The sequence below is a fragment of the Antechinus flavipes genome, chromosome 2 (assembly GCF_016432865.1).
Source record: "Antechinus flavipes isolate AdamAnt ecotype Samford, QLD, Australia chromosome 2, AdamAnt_v2, whole genome shotgun sequence".
Taxonomy (NCBI): Eukaryota; Metazoa; Chordata; class Mammalia; order Dasyuromorphia; family Dasyuridae; genus Antechinus; species Antechinus flavipes.
The window spans coordinates 464,175,431-464,196,230 of record NC_067399.1 but is presented as its reverse complement, the minus strand read 5'-3'; the positions used below and the strand labels follow the sequence as shown (position 1 = coordinate 464,196,230).

The 20,800-nt window shown below is 42.5% G+C and overlaps 1 protein-coding gene across 2 annotated transcripts in view; it reads left to right on the top strand.

The window, feature by feature from the left end:
* Positions 1-7,617: 7,617 nt before the first annotated feature.
* The window catches only part of LHX6 (LIM homeobox 6), a 37,125-nt gene continuing 23,942 nt past the window's right edge, over positions 7,618-20,800 (top strand). For both annotated transcript variants that reach the window (XM_051979577.1, XM_051979576.1), the window contains exons 1-4: positions 7,618-7,778; positions 9,004-9,075; positions 9,518-9,700; positions 10,201-10,322. In XM_051979577.1, coding sequence (XP_051835537.1) covers positions 7,698-7,778; positions 9,004-9,075; positions 9,518-9,700; positions 10,201-10,322 — 458 coding nt within the window. In that variant the 5' untranslated portion in view covers positions 7,618-7,697. The remainder of the gene's footprint in view (positions 7,779-9,003; positions 9,076-9,517; positions 9,701-10,200; positions 10,323-20,800) is intronic.

Sequence of the window (20,800 nt, the reverse complement as noted above, 5' to 3'; positions counted from 1 at the left end):
ATAGCTGAGAATATAACTGTCAAAAACAGATACAGAAACTATACAAGTATAAACATAAAACATTTTTGATATAAAGTTAAATCTACTTAAGCAATTTTTATTGTTTAAAGATAGGTAAAGTCAATATGATTTTAAAACAACAGTTTTATCTGACTAATCTATTTATATAATGCCAACTCGGTTACTAAAAAATTATCTTACTGAGTTAGAAAAAAGAATAGCAAAGTTCATTTAGAAGAACAAAAGGTTAAGAAGTTCAAAGAAACCAGGGAAAAAGAGGGAAAGGAAGCAGATTCAGTAGTATAAGACCGTAAACCATATTATAAAGTAAGAGCATTGTTAAAGCATAAAATGGATAATTTTGAATATTTTAAATTAAAAATTTTCTTGTATAAATTAAACCTAGGCAGCCAAGAATAGAAGGATTGCAGAAAATTGGGAGAAAGCTTTCATAGACAATCTCTCTGAGAATGTGATTGGGTTGGAATATTGCTATGGTATAGGAAATGATGAGCTGGTTGATTTAGAAAAATGTGGAAAAATTTGGACTTGTGAAAGAAGATGCTATTTACCTAAATAAATATAGTACAATCTTACATATATGTGTATGAATGTATATAAGTATATACATGTCTGTTTATATTTGTGTGTGTGTGTATGCTTATGTATAGCCTTCTTGGGGATTGAAGGAAGGGAAAGGAAGGGGAAAAATAAACAGCAGAGAAAAAAAGAAAACTTACAAGGAAGAAAAGAAAAGCTTTGAAAACAATATGAAGTATTTATTATGTAGGTTTTCTTGAAAAGGACATTTATGCTTTATATTAAATTCTCTCTTATATTCTGTTATGTACATGAAATTTTTTTTCTTATTTTGTACTGAAGTTTAAAATAAAATTTAAAACTTAAAAAATGGAAAGAGTGAATATATTTGATAAACACAGAGAAGAAAATTTTCAGAAAAGTCAGTGTGAGCAATGAGAAAAGATATTGAGGTACAGCAAGATCCTAACTAAGATTATGTATTAGAAATTTGTAGTGGATGAAAAAAATAGATTTAGAAAATAGAATCTAGAATTTTAGAGATAAAAAGAACATTTAGAGCATAGAACGTTAGAAGATATAATCTTAGAGCTAGAAGGGATCTTAGAACATAGTATATTAAAATTAGGAGGAAATTTAATAACCATTTAGTTCATCATTCTTTTTTAATTTTTATTTATTTATTTATTTTTACTGAAGCAATTGGAGTTAAGTGACTTGCCCAGGATCACAGAGCTAGGAATCATTAAGTGTCTGGGACTGGATTTGAACTCAGGTCCTCATGACTTCAAGGCCAGTGTTCTATACACTGTGCCATCTAGCTGCCCATCATTCATCTTTTAAATAAGACACAGAATTGACTTGCCTGTGGTCACAAAGTTAGTTATAGTGTGGGAATAAGATGCCAGTTTTCTTGATTCTTATCCAGTCCAGGGTGCCTTTCTCAAAGAGAGAATGAATTAATTAAATAAGAGAGAGACAGAGACAGAGACAGAGACAGAGACAGAGACAGAGAGACAGAGAGAGAGAAGAGAGACACAGAGAGAGAGACAGAAAGACAGAGAGACACAGAGAGAGAAACAGAGACACAGAGAGACAGAGAGAGACACAGAGAGACAGAGAGAGAGAGAGAGAGAGAGAGAGAGAGAGAGAGAGAGAGAGAGAGAGAGAGAGAGGACACATACAAGGGCAGATACAAAGTAATGTTAGAGGAGAAAGTACTAGTAGGTATTGGGATGAGGAAAGGCCTCCTGCAACAGGTGTCACTAAGGTTCAGTCTTGAAGAAAGCCAAGAATTCTAAGAAGTGAAGAGGAGAAGGACATCCCAGGCATAGACCCAGAGACAAGAGGTGGAATATGATGTGTGGAGAACAGCAAATAGTTTTATGTGCCTGGACCACAGAGTTTGAAATTGAGAATAACTTAAGAAAAGATTGAAAAGACAGAAAGGATCCAGGTTGTAAGAAGCGTTAAATGCAAAAAGAGTTCAATATTTGATCCTGAAAGTAATAGAGAACCATGAGTTTATTGAATAGGGAGAATGAGTTGGAGTGGGGACAGATATGAGGGGGAGAGACTAATCACAAAGTTATTGCTATCCTTCAGACAAGAGATAATGAGGGTTTAGACTAGGGTACTGCCTATATAAATGGAAAAAGGGAATACATATGAGAGATGTAAGGCAAAAACAAGATTTAGCTCTATGCTTAGCACTTAAGTACCTTAACGTGAACTGAATGAGAATGAAGTGTTAGAGAGGACACTAAGATTGTGACCAAAAGAATAGTAGAGCCCTTAAAGGTAATAGGGAATATCAATGAGGAAAAGTTTGGGAGAGAAGATAATGAGTTCTTTTGGGGACACAATGAATTGGAGGCATGCAATTAGAAATGTCCAGTAGACAGTTTGTCCAGTAGGCAGATACAGAACTGGAACTCAGGGAAAAGATTAGGTAAGGATGATGTCTTAGGCTGAGGTATGTGTCTTTCTGGGGGTTTGTCTGATTTGTTTGCCTATTTGTCCCAACCTGGATGTTTAAATTTAGTATTTGGTCTTTCTTCTGAAATGGCTTTCATCTGATTTCCTCTCTACTCCCCAATTTAGCTGTCAAAGGTAATAAACGTGAGGATGGCTCAGCAGCCTCCTGCAGCTCATGTTACCTTCCTAGAATTACTCAGAGGCGGAACCACTGCTGGGGGCTCTCCCATGGATTGATCCGGTTACTAATGAAGCTCCAAACTCCATGGTACAAATTCAGTGTGTGGGAGGCAAGGGAGGAGGGGAATGACTGCTGAAATGCCAAGGGGATCAAATTTCACTTGGAAATCCTCCGGGAGAGATCACAAACGTAAAGCCGACTCTATCTTAGGAGATGCCCCCTGCCTGAGGCCTACAGGCCTGGGCCTGGGTCCCAGAGGAGATTTGTCTGGAATTGAGGCTCCTAAGAAGATAAAGTTCAGTTTGATTCAACAACAAGTAATCCCAGATCACATTTTGATTGCAAGAATACTTTTTACACAAAAATCTCAGGAGGCAAGTACTACAAGCATTATGCCCATTTAGCAGATGAAGAAACTGACACCTAAATAGTTTAGAAGAGCTGCTCAAGGTCACTAGTAGCAAATCTGAGACTTAAATGCCTTTTCATTCATTCATTCATCCACCTATTAAGCATCTACTATATGTGAGACCCTGTCCTTGGAATACAAACATGGCACGAACAGTCTGCTCAGGACAGTGGGATAAAATGCCCAGTAATTTAGTAGCGTTTTTTCATCCAGAAGTTCAACATTTTCTATGGGTATAGCCCTATGATTGATTCTGTGAAAGATAACAAAAGAAGACACAATTTCTTCCTGCCAGGAATTTATCATTCAGAATCCAGATTCTAGTTAGAATAGACTATTCATTTGTTGAATTGGTAGATTACCTAGCCCACCTACTTCAAAAAATGAATGAATGTGGAGATTATAAACCCATATAGATTTTAGAACTTATACACAGAACATAAAAGAGCAGAAGTAAAAGGGAATGTTCAAAACTAGGATGCTAGAACATAGAACATTATGGTTTAAAACTTTATACCACCTTGCATTTATAAATGCTATCTCACATGCGAATATAATTCCAGTGTTCACCCATCTTTTAAAAAAGGAAAATAAAAGTTTGGAAATGAAATGTGATTCAAAATGAGAGCAACAAAGATAGCAAATAGGAGGACAGGTTTGTGTGCACATGTTCTTAGGAAGGAATTTCTTCTCTAGAGAAAAAGCTATGTGATTCACCATACAAAAGACTCAGGAATCCATAGACTACCATTATAAGGCATTTCAATTCTGCCTGTGAACTTGCCTTCATCTACATCTATTGACTTAAAAGAGGTTCACATACAAGCTGACAGCTACTACTTATCTGGAGGAAAATGGCCATAGGAAAGGATCTCTCCTTCCATTCCTTTTTCCTAGGTGTACACCCCATGACTTATTTTTAAACACACCTGATATGGTCAAACAGCTTCTGTTAGGGAGCTCATGATCTTTTGAGGTAGCTAATTCCAGATTTAAAGATCAATGCTAGAAAGCTGTTTTCTTTTTCGTATTAAACTAAACAGGGTATCTCTGTAACTAACTATTTTTCTGAGTTTTATTTTTCAGAACCTAGTTTAGCAAATCTTTCCTCCACATAATCATTAAAGAGCCATTGTCTAAACCCTAATTTTTTTTTTTTTTGCTTCAGGCTAACATCCCCAGTTTGTTCAACTAATCTTTATATAGCATGGTTTCAAATTCACCCACCAACCATCCTCCTTATCCACCACAGGACATATTCTAGATTGCTACTGTCCTTTCTAATGAAGTACCTAGAACTAAACATTTGATCCCAGCACTTGGTTCAGTTCCTGGTACACAGTAGGTACTTAATAAATATTGATTGATTGATTTCAGATGTGGTCTGAGCATGAATAACCACCACCCTCATTATGAATACTATGCTTCTATTAATAAATCACAATAATTTTTGACAACCATATCCCTCTGCAATTCATGAAAATGCCCAGATTTTTTTCATGTGAAATTTTAATCTGTCTCCATTAATCTTTATGACTGAGTTTTTTAACCCAAATAAACATTTGGGTTCTCAACAACATTAATCTCTATTAAATTTTATTTTGTTAGACTCAGCCCATCTTGCTAAATTTCTGGGATCTTTTTTCAGTTCTACTTATGTCACCTAGTCTATTAGCTATCCTAGCCAAATTCTGGTCATCCACATCTTTGATAAAAATGCCATTTACACCTTCATTCAAGTCACTGATCCAAATGCTGAATAGAATGGGGCCAAGAATAGAACCTTAGAGCACTCCACTAGACATGGATGAGGTCTGAGCACACTTCAGATGTGCAGCAAATATAGAAATGAGATGGAAGAGCTTGAGATGACATGAATAGGATGTGATGAAGTAGTATATGATAAAATGAGATGGAATTATTATAAATTGAAACAAATGGGGATAGGGCAGGATAGACTGGAATTAGTTTGGAATAGTATTCAAATTATATTCAATTAAAAGCATTTATTGAGTACTAACTGTCATTCAATAAGCATTTATATAATGCCTAAAACATGCCAGGCACTTAGCACAGTGTAAACAATATAGCACTGAGAGAGATGAAAAATTTAAATAGGACAAATTCTGTCCTCAGGGAACTTAAAATCTAATCGATTAAGACATAGATACAAATATGTACAGTACAGAAAGTAAAATGTAATAAATGTGTAATGAATATATACATGAATTCCATGGGGAATTAAAAGGAGGGGGTGGGGGAGCTTATTTGGAAGGAGAGGAGAGAAATAATGTTTCCTGGAGGAGAAATATTTTAACATATCTAAATCTGCATCTTTGAATAAGAGTTCTATAGGCAGAGATGACTGTGGGTATAGAGATAGATATAGATATAGATATAGATATAGATATAGATATAGATATAGATATAGATATAGATACAGATATAGATATAGATATTTTCAGTAAAGGTGTGGATGCATGTGGGTATGTATGTATATGTGTGGGTATATATATATATACATATATATATATATATACACTCACATATGTAAATTTTCATCAGCTTCTGTAAATAGTATTTAAAGATTGTCACTAAGTTGTATATATGCTTGGATATATCTGTGAGCTATGTGTATAGATATGAACATCTATGGGAGAGTTTCTTCATGTAGAAAGAGTATAGAAGTGTGTTATATAGCTCTATCTGTAGATACAGTAGGTATTTAAATTAGTGATTCTGGAGGGTATCACATTTGCATATTTACGAATACATATATGAGTGTACTGGAAAGAATGTATTTATGGGTTTGCCAATTTGGGGAGAGATATAGGTATAGATGTGTCCACAAGGGAGAGCAGAGGCAATTATTGTGCTTTATAAATATGTATATATGCACCCTAAGGATAGATTAGGAAAAAGAAGTAAGCATGTAGATCTCTTCTAAGGGATGTAAGGGATTAGTTGGAGATCAGGTTTGTAGGTTGGAAGATTGTCTCTGTTCCTAGAGTCAAGGTATAGGTAGAGTGGTAGTATGTAGGGATGTGTGGGTGTGTATGTGTGTGTATGTGTGTGTGTGTATGTCCTTAGGGGGTTGTGTATGTCTATATCTGTGTTCACCAGGTTTGGGACCTGTAATTGCTTTGATTTCCACAAGGGAGAGTCACAGAGAATTATTTTACACAGAAACGGATAAAAGCTCCATCCCCTCCTACCCCCCCCCCCCCAGCCGTCAGCAATTTCCCTAAAGATATGTAGGCAGAGGAGAGAAGGAGGTAGGGTGGGTTGTACCTCAAAGTTTCCTTCTAGAATCCCTGGGACCTCCAAGCCTAACAATAACCTCCTCTTGCTCTGCCTCATTCCCCAAGACTTGTGAGGAGGTAGGGTGGGGAGAGCTAGTCTGATCTTCCTTAGCCTTCTTCTGATTCTTAGAGCTCACCATTTCCCAGGAAAGGGCCAAAGGAAGGCACTCCAAGACCTTTGACCTTAAGCCTAAGACGTCTTAGTTTTAGTCACAGTCAATGCTAACCTATAAAGGGGTGTGGGGAGTGTGGGGGTGCAGTTTGTATCAAACTGGATATATATATATATCTTCTATGTGTGTTGCATGGTAGAAAGGTGTGAGTCCCTATTTGGTGTGGATCTATTTTTGCGTGTGGTGGAAGAGTGTGAGCATGTGAGTGTGTTTTCAGATATGTCTGTGGTGTAACACACACTAGGTATACATGTTTAATGTTGACCATATATGGTGGCAGTATGAGCATATGTAAAGTGAACTTGTGTATGTAGTGTATATGCAAATGTGTGTGATGAGGGTGAGTGAATATAGTGGCAGGATATGTATTTGTGTAGGGTGTATAATGTGTTTGTGTGTACAAATGTAAATATGAGACATGCATAGGGTGTGTATATGTAAAGGTTAGTGTATATGGTGGGGGGTGTGCATATCTGTAAGTATAATCTGTGTCGATGTGTAGATCTATATGTCCATGTGTGTTCTGTATCTGTGTCTAGTTTTCTTCTTAACAGGGATTGGTCAGGCCAGAATTCTTGAAACCAGCGGAGAATCACACAACTGCCACTTCCATTAGAGGAAGAGGAAGAGGAGAGGGAGGAAGAAGAGGAAAAAGAAAGGAGAAAAACAAGGAAGGGAAAAGGAGAGGAGGAGAAAAGGAGGAGGGAAAAGGAAAAGAGGAGGAAGAAGAGAAAGCTAAGAAGAGGAGGAGTAAAAGGAGAGAAAGAGAAGAGCAGAAAAGAAGAGGCGGAGGAAGAAGAGGAGGAGGGAGAAGAAGAGGAGGAAGAAGAGGAAGACGGAGAAGACGGGGAGGAGGAGGAGGAGGAGGAAGAGAAGGGCAGGAGGAGCAAAGGAGGAGCAGGGGCGGGGGCACGGGCCTTTCCAAGTTTGTTGGGACTGTACTTGTCTGCCTGTGGAGATTGGAGCCTGAAGGTGGGGCGGGGGTGTTGGGGGGATCCCGTCTGTGTGAGGGGGCGGGGGCGCGGGGCTCTGCAGCTTGCTGGGCTGGCTCTCCTCTCCTCTCCTGTCCTTCGCTGCTCCTTGCCGGGCTCTACCCCGCCCGTTCGCCGGGGCCCATGTACTGGAAGCATGAGAACTGCGCCGCCCCAGCGCCCGCGGGCGGTCGCCTCCCTTCTGAAGGGGTCCCCGCCGACCAGGTGAGAGTTTGCGCCTTGCACTCGGGCCCCCTCAGTAACATGTCTTAGGGATGCAGGGGGACCGAGGAGCGCCCGGCCCGCCAAGAGTCCAGGGTTTGGCGGAGGAGGGGGGATAAGGGGGAGAGAATCCGCCAGTGGGGGAGTGGGTTGGTTGTGGGGAGGGAGGAAGAGAGACAGGCGGGGGAGCCCGGGAGGGAGCCGGCCGTAGGCGGGGGGGGGGGGGAGAGGGGGAAAGAGGGGGCGCAAAAAGAAATCGGAAAAAAAAAAGGCAAACATTATGCAAATGTTTGAGGAATTTCTCAAAAAAAGCGATTTAACCACGAGCAGGGAATCATGATGGGGGGAGCTCGGTATTGTCTGCTTGAATAGGGGCTTAATAACCCAAATGCGCCGAGGGGTTGTGGAGATGCAACGCTCAGAATTCCAAAGCCGCTGCCCTTTTCCGAGCCTTGAATACCAAGCTGCCGAAGGATTCAGTTGGGGAAGGGGGTGGAGTGCGTGGGGGGTGGCTTTCCCCCTTCCCCTTTATCTATGTTGTTTTCTCCCTTTTATCTTTTTTTAAAATTCCCTTTCTTACCGCCCCCACCCCTACTTCCAAAGAGACCTTGAACCTGCGCCCGCTCGGCTGAAATCTGGGACCATTTGGCTGCTTCGCGGTGCGAGTCCGGGCTGTTCCTCCTCCTCCTCCTCTTGGGTTTCTCTCTTTCTCTCTCTCTCTCTCCCTTACTGCATTTTGTGCCAGAGAATACGGGGGGCAAGAGGAAGGGGGGGCAGGAGGAGAAGAAAAATTCGATTTTTAATTACTACCATTAAAAAATCAAATTTGCAATTCTTTGGGTGGTCTGATCCATTTTCTGATTGACAGCTGGAATTGACACCCTCCATACCTCTTATCTCGGGCATTTACGACAATTTCTAATTGCAGGTAGTTTGTGTGTTTCAGAGCTGTGGATTGCAGGGGAACGGAGCGATTACTTCAAGAGCCACGGGTTAAGTGCGGGGAGGGAGGGGGGAGAGAAAAAAATTCCATCCAAATTCAAATTGCTTCATTAAAGAGACACCGCTTTTGTAGGGAAGGGTTTAAATGCCCGTTGGAAAGTTCTGAGGTATTGTTTTGCTGCGGCTTATATAGGGGGCGCGGGAAGGCGCAGCGCGGACGCAGCCGGCTCCTGGCCGTCGCTCTCTCGCTGCGTGTGACTCCCGCTCTCTGTCTTTTCCCCTCAAGGTGATGGCTCAGCCAGGGCCGGGCTGTAAAGCCAGCTCCCGCTGCCTGGAGGGAACCGCGCCGCCCAGCATGGTAAGCTGGGCCCTAGGACGCCCGGGTCCTTGTTCCCCACCAGACATAGAACTGTAGCTCCCTCTTCCCTTTCTCCACCCTGTCCCCACTCCTGACTCCCAGGGGTGAATGAACTGGAGAAATTTCGTTGAGACACATCTCCCTTATCCCGGGGGAGGGGTGATGGAGTAACAAAAACAAATCCCCTTCACCGAACGGGGCGACTTTGGTCTCTCGTCCTGCTCAAAGTGAGTGACGGCCAGGGTCCGCTAGATTGCCTTCATTTTCTCCAGGGGAAGCGTGGAGGGCAGAGGGAGGTTAAGGGGAACTGTCCTGTTATCTCCACCCCATCCTTTTCGCCTCCCACACCCAAACGAGAATGTGGTTCAAGGGGAGGGGGGCACTTCTTACTGGCTTCTTGAATCCCAACTCAGCCGTATCCCCCTCGTCTCTTTTCTCTCAGGCTCAGTCGGACGGAGATGCTCTGCCCGGGGGCCTAGACAAGGACGAGGGACGCTCTTCCCCCTGCACACCCAGCACCCCTTCAGTCTGTTCACCTCCCTCTGCTTCCTCCTCGGTGCCATCCGCAGGCAAAAACATCTGTTCCAGTTGTGGTCTCGAGATTTTGGACCGCTACCTCCTCAAGGTATGTGCCTTCACAGTCGGAAAATGTCCGGGGTGAAACATAAAATATTAGAATTGGAAGGAACCTTAGGACAGAGTGAACGAGCTGAAAGGGACCTTAGAATACAGAATAATAGAACGGAGAACGTCAGAGCTGAAAAGAACCTTAGAAAACAAAATGTCAAAGCATAAGGTGTCAGAGACGGAAAGGGGGCTTTTAAAAATCTGATCAAACTACTCTAATTCGAAAAAGGCAGAAACTGAGGATAGAAAGGGCAGGGATTTGACTTGTCAAGGTCACATAAGTTGGCGACAGAACAGGGACCAGAACCTGGACCCGGAAGACAGGTGAAGAGTGGCCTGCTTTTCCATCGTCCACCATTCTGCACGGGACACTTCTCTCGGGAGTTGTGAGCAGCCGTGGGAAGCAGGGAGGGACTGGGACATCATAGACCAAAGCTGAGAACCAATCCTCTCTTTTCTTCTTTCTCTATTCCGCTGTCCCCCATCTCCGATGTCTAGGTCAACAACTTGATCTGGCACGTGCGATGCCTGGAATGCTCTGTCTGTCGCACATCTCTTCGGCAGCAGAACAGCTGCTACATTAAGAACAAGGAAATCTTCTGCAAAATGGACTATTTCAGGTAGGAACTGAGGCGTCCAAACAGCTAGGGGCCTCGACCATTGAATCTGGCAACTGAGGAAAAGGAGTGCGGATTGAGCTGGGGGTTGAAAATGTCGCCGCCTGCTTAAAGAGAGGGTGTCTCCACCCGCTTTCTGCGCCTTGGGGAGAAAGAGGGGAGGGGGCAAATTGCAGTAGCCCCAGCAGTGTCCTCAGCTCAGTTTGTAGCTACAAGACAGTTTACTTATGCAGTAGTTTTGGGGCTGCGAGAAACTGATGGAGAATGGTGTAAAAAAAAAAAAAAGGGTGACGCCTGAAAAGCGTCACCTCAAAAAAGAAAAAGAACGACTAAATTGGGGGAAGGGATCCCCAGTCTGCCACCCAGAGGGAGTTGCATATCACCTCGCTTCATGGGAGGGATTACGGGAAGGGGGGGCAGCCATGATACCTCTCTGTTTGAAGACCCTATGAGGTGTGTGTGAAGGGGGGAGAGGTCTGCAGTAGAATTCCCTTGGTATTTGACTGGACACCTTCCCTCCTCTGGCTTTGTCTGACTTTCCTCCTGAGAGAGAGGATCGAATGTATGAACTACTTATCGGAGACCGTCCGGGATTTTGGACGGGCCAGAGAGAAAAAACCTTGGCAATTTGGGAGTCCCAGGCTCCCTCCTGTCGGAATTGGCGGTAAGGGACCAATGGAATCAGTTTCTTTCCACCTTCAGCAAATTCTTGCCCTTGAAAACCCATAGCTCTAGTGAATGGCCAGGAACTCTGAAATGTCAGAAAATAGGGAGAAAATAGGGAAGGGATGGAAAAAAAAGATGTTAATCCTTCCACCTGCAGTCAGGGCTGTTATTGTTTTCCATACCCCCAAAGACCCCTATAGAGAATAGATGTTATGGGAGGGTGAAGGGAACCCCATATAGAAAGGATTGAGGATGGAGAGAAGATAATTTTCTCTAAGCCCCCAGCAATCTTATCTCCCATCTATTAGTCTATTATGCTATCAGCTTCAGCCGTTGAACTGCTTCTATTCTTGCCAGTATTTGAAAGGCAAACTATTTTTATGGACCTAGAAGTTAATTTGCATACCCTTTTTTTTTGTTTGTTTTGTTTTGTTTTGTTTTGTTTTGTTCTTATTCTCCCCCACCAAAGAGAACAGATTTACAAAATGCAAAAAAAAAAAAAAAAAAAACTATTAGGGAATTTAAAACATAAAGTATTGTCACGGGAAGGAACTTCTAAAGCTTATGATATTATAGTTGAAAAGGATTTCAGGTATAGCTGAAAAAAAACTTCATTTTATGTTTGTGAAAACTGCACTTCCAGTTAAGGAAGCTAATGAGTGTCAGAATTAGGGTTTGGATCCAGATCAGTTTTTCTCCAAATTCCATGCTCTTTTCACTACATCATAAAATCCAGTCCTGTGGTTCCTTGGGCAAGGCTGAGTCTCAACCTTAATTGTGACCTTTGAGGGGAGAGGTCACTCAAAGGGCAGAGTCCTTACATGGGGGAGAGATAGCTGGACTACCATTTCCTATAGAGCTGAGAAACCCAGGGAAAGAGAATTAACTTCTTCACCCACAAAAGGAAGTCCTGGAATCCTGTGAGATTTGGAGGGAGGAAACTGGGAAGATTTGAAAACTGGGAGATTGAGGGAGGGGTGGCGTTTTAGTCCGGCTATGGAACAAACAGTTTACTACTTCTGATTACACTTTAGCAGATTAAGGAAAGGGGAAGGTTCCCCCAATCCACATTGAAGGATTAGTTTCCAAATGAAAGGATCCTTTCTGCCACCTTTTACAGATGATGGTGCTGATGATGATGTTGATGATATGATAATAATAGTAATAGTGAACACCTTTTATGATAGTCAAAGTGATTTTATCACAACTCTGTGAGGTTGATAGGATCATGGGAACATATATTTATAGCTAGAAGGATCCTTAAAAGTCACCTAGTCCAACCCCTTCATTTTACAGATGAGGAAATGGGGGCCCAGAGAAGCTAAATTACTTATTCAAGGTCAAAGACATTGATTTGAACCACAAAACTAGAAACTAAAATTGAGTTCTCTGCCTTCACATTAAGTAACCTTTTCAGCATATCCGTGTACTATATAGATTATTCTTTCCAGTTCACAAATAATAAAACAGACATAGTAAATGACTTTCAGAGCTTAGGGGAAGCAGGCACTTAAGAAATCATTTAGTCAACTCTCCTCTTTTTACAGATAAAGAAGCTGAGGCTCAGAGAAAGCACATGACTTATCCAGAGTCGATCAGTAATCACTTACTAAGCACTGCTAGGTAGGCACTATGCTAAATGCTAGTTACAAACCAAAAAAAAAAAAAAAGGGGGGGGGGGAGAGACACAAAAGGCAATCCTTGTTCTCAAGGAGATTAAAATCTAATGAGAGAGACAACATGAAAAGATACACACACACACACACACACACACACACACACACACACACACAAGGAGCCAAATACAGGATAAATAGGAGATAATTAACAGAGAGAAGACAATGAAATTAAGAGGGGTTAGGAAAGGCTTTCTGTAGAAGGTGAGACTTTATTTGGAACCTAAAGGAAGCTATAGATATCAGTGATCAGATTGAAAAAGGAACAGCTTTTCAGGCATGAAAGACAGAGAAAATGCTTGGAGCTAAGAGGGGTATCTTGTTCATGGAACAGCTAGGAAATCCCTGTCACTGGATCAAAGAGTATGTGTCAGAATAAGGTGTAAGAAGACTGGAAAGGTAGGAAGGGGCTAGGTTATGAAGAGCTTTCAATACTAAATAGAGCATTTTGTATTTCATCCTAGAGGCAATCGGGAGCCATTGGAGTTTATTGAATAGGAGAATATGATTAGAAAAATCACTTTAGTGGCTGAATGGAGGATGGTTTGAAGCTGGAAGAGAGGAGATTGAGAGGAATCTTTGCAAGGAAGCCTTTGCAAGGCTCTTTAGAGCCAGGAGGACTTTGAGGAGAAAGAGAGAGATTATGAGTTTGAAGATGCACCCATGCTCAAAGGGCTAATGTTGAATTCCAAATCTTATCTGGTCTCTGATTTTTCCACATCCTCCTGACTAATGTCGACCTTTCTAGGAAGGCTCTTGCTGCCTTTTGATATGCTTATCATAGGAGTGTGCCATTATGGTCTTTGTTGTTTGTCATAGAATCTAGAATTGGTAAGAATATTAGAGATTTTTATAGAACAGCACTCTAACCTTACACCCAAGGTCCAGAAAGGAGAAATGACTTGACCAGTGTCATCCAGAAGATCAGGGCCTCCACTCACTGACCTAGTTATAAGATCCCTATTTAAGAGTAGGGAGTCCTTAAAATGAATGATTTATAAAGTAGATTAAAAGAAGTCAAGTTGCAGGAAGGGAAGACAGCACAGTGGTTGGTGTCTTCACATATCATTTTGAAATACCCATTAAAAAAATCCAACAACTCCTAGTGTTTGTGGTAGTTACTCCCAGTGGCTTCAACATCTGACCCTCTGGATTGGGAGTTTGTAAGGTAGGTGAGGGTTCTCCAAAACATCTGGTGGGAAAGAGCAGAGGTCAGACTGGGATTATGGCATAATGAGCCTTGGTTTACTTCACAACTTTGTGTGTGTATGTGCGTGTGTGCATATGTGCATTATGTATGGCAGATGGGAACGAGAGAATGAGTATATGTAATTTATATGTACCTATGTATCACGAGGGCATGAACATGTATGTGTGTATGAACATGAACATGTGGTTTGAGGTACATACATATATCAAGATATATATGTGTATGTATGTTAAGGCATGTAGGGGAGGCAGCATAGAGTATTGCGAAAAAACACTAGATTTTGAGTCAAAGTATCTGAATTGAAATGCATGTGTGTGCATACCATGTGGTATATAATGTATGATTGTAGACAGCAAGGGTAAGTATGGGTATGTAGATGTGTATGCATATCAGGATATATGACTGTGTCAAGTGGGGTAGTGCGTATGTGTGCATCAGGTATGAGAATGCGCGCCATGTACATCTAGGGATGTGAGAGATGAGGGTGGGTATAGGAAGAAGGCATGGCATGTCCCACCCCTCACCATATGTCCTAGCACAAAAGGAAACAAAACTTCCCATTTACTTCCTGACTCCCTCTTAGATATTCATTTTCTCTAACTGTAGAAAGAGTAGGGCTCCAATGTTAGATCAGGGACTATGTCTAAAAAACCACAGTAATTCTTGGACCTATGACCTCTTCTGTAACATTCCCAGCCCAAACTCTGGCCAGTGTGTACTTATTCGAGTCTGTGTGAGAATAAGCATGGGAATGCTTATCTATATGATAGTCTTTGCTTCCGAGTTTATGTGAAGATGAGCCTGTAGCTCTCTCCATATAAGAAGAGCATCTCTGTATTCGAGTCTGTTCAGAAAAGAACTTTGTGTATGTCTCTCTGAGAATTAATTTGTGTGGACATGAAAGAATTAGTCTCTATAAACTGTGAGTATGCTTTAGCGTATGCTTCAAAAAAAGTGTATGTTTCAGTCTTCATGACTTTATATGCAAATTTCTTTGCTGTGTATGTGTGGATGAATAGATGTATTTCTGAAGGTGTGTGTGCACACACCATGCATGTGTTTGTATGTCTGTGGACTCTTTGCACAGGAACCATTTGGCAGACTGTCTCTGTGAAAAGAAGGAGACATGTGGACAGGGACGTCTTACCCCAGCATGAAAAAGGATCTGTCTTAGTTTTTAGTCAAGTTATTTAGTAGCTTCTACCAGAGGAATCAAGATCAGTCCTCTGAATCTCAAAGGAAACTTCTCCAAAAGAAACAAGGAAGACCTGAGTGACATTTTGCCCTCCCTGCGTCTTCCAAGTGAATGTTTTGCTTTGACTACCCAGGGAAATAGGGAGATTCAGGTTCTAATCATTAATTTTTCTATCTAAGATTGAACATGCTGCTTCTTCTCCTTCCCATCCCCACCTATTCATCACCTATCTACCTCCCTTCTCTTCCCCCACCCCCTCAAGGTTCTGGGTCTCAATTTTTTTTAATCTGTCAAACAAAGAATTGGTCCTTGGTATCTCTAAGGATTTTTCCTGTTCTAATATTCTCTTCTTTAACATGCTATGTGCTACTTACTATCTGAATGACCTTGGGAAATGCACTCCTGGGCTTTGATTTCCTCATATACAAAATGACTGAGTTGGCCTCCATGATCTATAATCTCCCTTTGAACTCTTAACATTCCATGTTCTGAGGTCTCTTTCAGCTTTAACTTTCTTTGCCCCAATAGCCTGTGATTCTCAAGGAAGGGAGCAATCTGTCTTGGGCATACTGCTTTCAGATAGTGGGAATTACTGCAACTGGAAGGCTTGGGGGGTAGAATGTTGCTGTCACTGACTTCTCAGGATTCCCTGAAGTCTGAAAGTGAGGAGGGAGAAATGTACCCCAGTTCATTTGCTGGCATTCTTCTGTGGGGTTGCTGTCAGCCCTACCCTGTTGGCTTCTGGCTTCTTTCCCTCAGATCCTCCCAAAGGGCCAAGGACCCCACCCCTTAGGGTCCCAGTTCTGACAGCTCCAGGTTTATTGACTTTCAGGGATTGGCAGCCTCTATCAGAGCAGCGTCTCTCTCTGTGGGAAGGAAGGGCCCCGCTTGGCTTGGTCCGCTCCTACTTTGGATTTTCTGCCTTTGCTCTGTGGTCTGCTGGGTTCTCTCCTTCCCTTCCCCACCACCTCCCCTGCCAAATTATCAAACTGAGATTCATGCCCAGACCCAGTTAAAGTCTTATTATAACTGAAAAAACAAATCCATGGTGCTTTGTCTGGGCTTTTCAAAACTGCCCCCAGTGCTCTCATGTGCCAACTGCCTCTCAACTTATCTATAAATTGGAGATAATACTTACACTGCCTTAGCTACTTCACAGACTTTGCAAGTAACAAAAGAGATTATATGTAAAGTACATTGCAAACCTAAATCATGATATAAACATTAGATGTGGAAGGAGGAAAAGAAAAGGAGTTCTCCATTTTCTCCTCCACTCCACCCCAAGCAGACAACAGGCAAACCAGTTAGGGTTAGGAGGCACTTCACTGTCTCCTTAGCCCAGAACATTTGCTCTTGGAGTCCTAGAGATAAGATTTATTCAGTTCCATGCTTTTTAAGTTTACAAAGCTTTTTCCATATAACTTCCATTAGGAAAATAGTAAAAGTGTTGTTATCTTATTCTATAGAGAAAAAACCTGAAATTCGGACAGTTGACTTGACTAATGCCACACTATTGGTTAGTGTCATAGTCAATATTTGAATCCTGGGCTCCAGGTTCAGTATTTGTTCTACAGAGCCATAAAGTCCTGTAAAAGTAGATAATTGAGTAAACATGCCAGTACCAAAGTCTCAGAATGTTAGAGTTGGAAATGGAGATTAGAATTCAACTGCTTCATTTTACAAAATGGGGCCTGAGACAAAAAGATGAGCTAGAATGCAGGTCCATCAGTATCTTCTCATGAACAAGTTTATATTATATGAGCTTGTTTTTGCTTATAGCTGTTTTTAAATGAGGGTCTGAAGGGGGAACAAAAACTGTGAAAGAACTTGAGGTAATAGCAAGAACACTTCTTTGAGAGTGGATGTGAATAAACCTACTAATAATGTGATTTTTAGAGAAGTCACTTTTCTTAGGCCTCAGTTTCCTCATTTGTTAATCTCTAAGATCCCTTCAAACTCTTAAAAAAACTAATTTTGTGTATGCTTACAGACACACACACACTTAATATAGCAAGAAAGCTGCAACAAAATAAAATTAGTTTTGATTTCTGAAGACCTGACCTCTCATTTTAAATAAAAGTTTCTTTGAGCATATATTGTAAAGTAGTTCTAAGCATCCATGTTATGTTTCTATACTTAACTAGGGTAGCAATGGAAGTAAGAACACTGTATCCCAGAGGTACTATCTAGTCCCCTGATGCAATTGCTCTTTACCAGGTGGTTTATGTCAACTCCTCTTCCTACCCATCCTCTTCCCCCATTCCCATAGTTTCATGGTTATAACTCAGCTTGAGGGTAAAGTAATGAGTAATGGTTGTTAACCACACATTCCTTTTTTTTTTCTCCTTTGAGGCAATAGGGGTAGACTTGCCCAGGGTCACACAGTTAGATTAGCCATACATTCTTGAAAATAAGACAAAATATCAGACCTGGAAGGGACTTCAGTACACTTTTAGAATACAGAATGTCAGAGCTGAAAGAAAAATTTTAAAGACAGAATGTTGAAACAGAATATTGGAGATGCAAGGGACCTTAAAAATCACTTAAGAGTTCTGCACTCCTCTCTAAGCCAATGGGTATGAGGTCTCTGAGGTCAGAACTTTTCAACAAGCTAGCACCTAAGTTGACCCATCCTACTAGCAATTCTCAATTTAATTACTCAAAAGTTTCTCTTTTCTGTCCCTTCACTTCAGGTTCTAAGTCAATAAGATCTAATACTCCCCTCTCTGTCCCCATCTTGTGTGTCTCTCTGTTTCTATCTCTGTCTCTCTTTCCCCCTCCCCCCTTTCTTCCTTCCCTCCTTTCCATAGGAAGATTAAGGATGAGTCTGCAGTTTCCTATGCCCTGGATCAATGGGATTCACTGATCCTTTAAAGTTCAAGACCCTGCCTGTAGACCATAAAATATTCTAAAACTAGAAACTGACTTTTCACATTTATCTATCTTCTCATCAGATGCCTTTAGGAGAGGTAGTTATTTTTTTCCATTTAATAGAAATTTAAATAGAGACCCAGAGAATGGAAATGGATAGATTAAGGTTTTATAGCATGGGGGTGGCAAACCGAGGCCCCAAACCTGTACATCTTGACTTGCCCCTCTATTTTCTCTATGGTAACTGTCTAGCTGACTGAAGGTCAGAAGCCAAAAAGGGATCTGCAGAGGCTGAGAGATTCTAAAGACATGTTTTCTTGCATTTTCTCCTGGCCTCAGGGCTGGACCCAGAATTTTTAAACCAAGGTGCTATTAATTTTCCCCTCCCCACACAACCCAGCCCACTCAGATGAGAGAACTGCCTTCTTAAGGCTCAGGACTGGATTTAATCCGTCCATCCCGACGACCCGTTCAGATCCAGAATCTGAGTTATCAGTGTCCTACCTGGGACCAGTCACATGTTCCCTGGGGAGCTTTGTAGCTGCTTACCTCTCTCCCCTTCTTAGTTCTGTGAATTGATCTAGTTCGTGCCCTTACAATCTCCTTCCGCAGTAAGAATTCCTCAATCTCTCACCTCCGAATTTTCCATCCCTGCGCATCTCCTTACAAGCGCTCCTAGCAGCGTGTTCTACAATCGCGCGCCACTATCCGTGGCACCCAGGTCCAAGCCACTCAAGCCCGCGCCGCGGCTTACATTTTTGGCTCCAAGTCGATGTCTCACAGTGCGGATGCTGCTGCAGACTTTTCTAGCCTCTCAGAACCATATTCCTCAATTTTGCACCTCTCTTTCTGCAATAAAACTCTTCTCTGCTCCACTTAGCCCTATGCCCCTCAGCTCAGAGCCGCTACACATTTTACAATCTCAGGAGTCCTTTAACCTCGCACTGCTCTAAGTCCTATAACCCTGGGCTTCGAGCTCCTCGCGGCTTAGCCCAGCCTTCTGAAGCTCTGCTGAGCTTTGAGCCCCAGAGCTCCCAATTCCCGAACTCTACCGTGACGCTCAGATCAGTGTCTTAGTCTGTGAATCTTACCGCCGGATATTTTAATGTATTTTGGGTCGAGGTGGGCTCGAGTAGAGCTCAAATCTTACAAAACCCAGTTTCTTGGCGTCCCCGAGCTCCGAGCCTTTCACTCCTGTGTCCTATTACCTCTATCTGATCTAAATGCTTGTTGACTAAGTATCTCAAAGTGGTGCGCGGGTCCTTATTCTTCAATGCCTCACTGCAGCATTTTCCACAGGCCTGGATTTCTCAGCCCCGAGCTCCTCTGCTTCGCGTGTTTTTCTCAAACCAGCATCTTAGACCCATGTCACTAAATCCCAGATTATGTGGATCCCTCAGTTCTGTCTTACTTCAAGTTCTGCAGCCCCCTAGTTCAACAACCTCGAGCCGATCGGTTTTCCACCGCATTGCACTGCTCAGTTCCCAGTCTCCGCTACTACTGCCTGGTGTTCTACTTAACTGCCCATTAGAATGCCGGGTCTTACGCCTAGGTGTCTTACGGCCCCACACAACTCTCTCCTATAGCCTGTCTCTCCTCGGCCATTACCAACTCGGCGTTACCACCCTCGGAAGTGTCCAGCCTTACCTTGGGGCCACCCTCTGCCCCCAGCTCTTCCCCCACGTCTCAGCCCGGTTCCCTACAATCCCAAAGTATTTCTATGTTCTACACTACTGCAATGTCCAATATGTACCTACAATTCACCCAGTCCCATCTCCTACAGCCCTCATTCTCCAGAACCGTTTCCCCTTCCTTTTCTGTCTATGACATTTAAGCGCCCCTAAGCCTTAGATTCCTTCATTCAGAACCTCCGGCCTCAACCCCTCACTTCGGAGAATCGAGGTTTGGACATATCCTCTCCCAGCTAGACCCTCCCCCAGCCCATCCTAGGCATGCCATTTTACAGTTTAGATTTTGTTTCGTTTAGTTCGCGGGCTTTAATTTCGTTGCTCCCGGAATTAGAGTGGAGCAGGCTAGCTGAAGCAGGCGGCTGTAGAAAATAACCACGAGTCCAGTGAGACAGAGTGACGACCAATCCCGGTTTTTCTTTCGGGGTAGAAATGTATCCGCCTTCCCGGCCTCTGCACGCAAGATGCTGAGTCCTGCCCTCAGGGCAGAAGAACTAGAGGACTTGGAGCAGCAGAGGCCAAGAAAGCGCGGCGACTGGGTAGCAAAGGTCGTGAGCTTTGTCAGTTCACCGAACTCAGAGGAGAGGTGAAAGAGCTCGCTGAGTCCCTGGCTCTTGGGCAACACCGGGCGGCCGAGAGCACGAGCTCGGAGGAAGGAGCAGAATATCGAAAGACTCCACGGAAGCCGACGCACCGAACGCAAGTTTGCGTGTCCGAAGACAGAGGGCCTAGATGCTGAGAGTTTGATTGGATCCGAGCACCGGGAGGCCAGCTCATCAGGGATTTCGTTATCTGGAGCAGTGTTTAATTAATGTGCTTCAGGCTCGGGGCAGAGGTCTCAGCTTCAGGGAGCTTTCTGGGAAAAAATGGGCCTGGTCGGGATCGGACTCGAGTTCCTAGATGATGTGAACTTCGATGTTTAAATATAAGGATTATTAGAAGAATCAGTAACGTTCTAAAAGGACTTCTGATAATTAATTGAAAGCTCTCCATAGAATTATCTGAGAGAAAGCCCAGAAGGAGCTATAAACTCGGGAAAATTGAGTTCGAGCAGTGTCTCGGTCTGACGAGCTGTGGCCGTTAAGTTGTTTTCTTAACTTTAGTTTTCTCATCTGTAAAACGAGCAGATTAGTTTAGACAGTCCTTAAGGGTCTCCGTCCACTTCTAAATCCTTT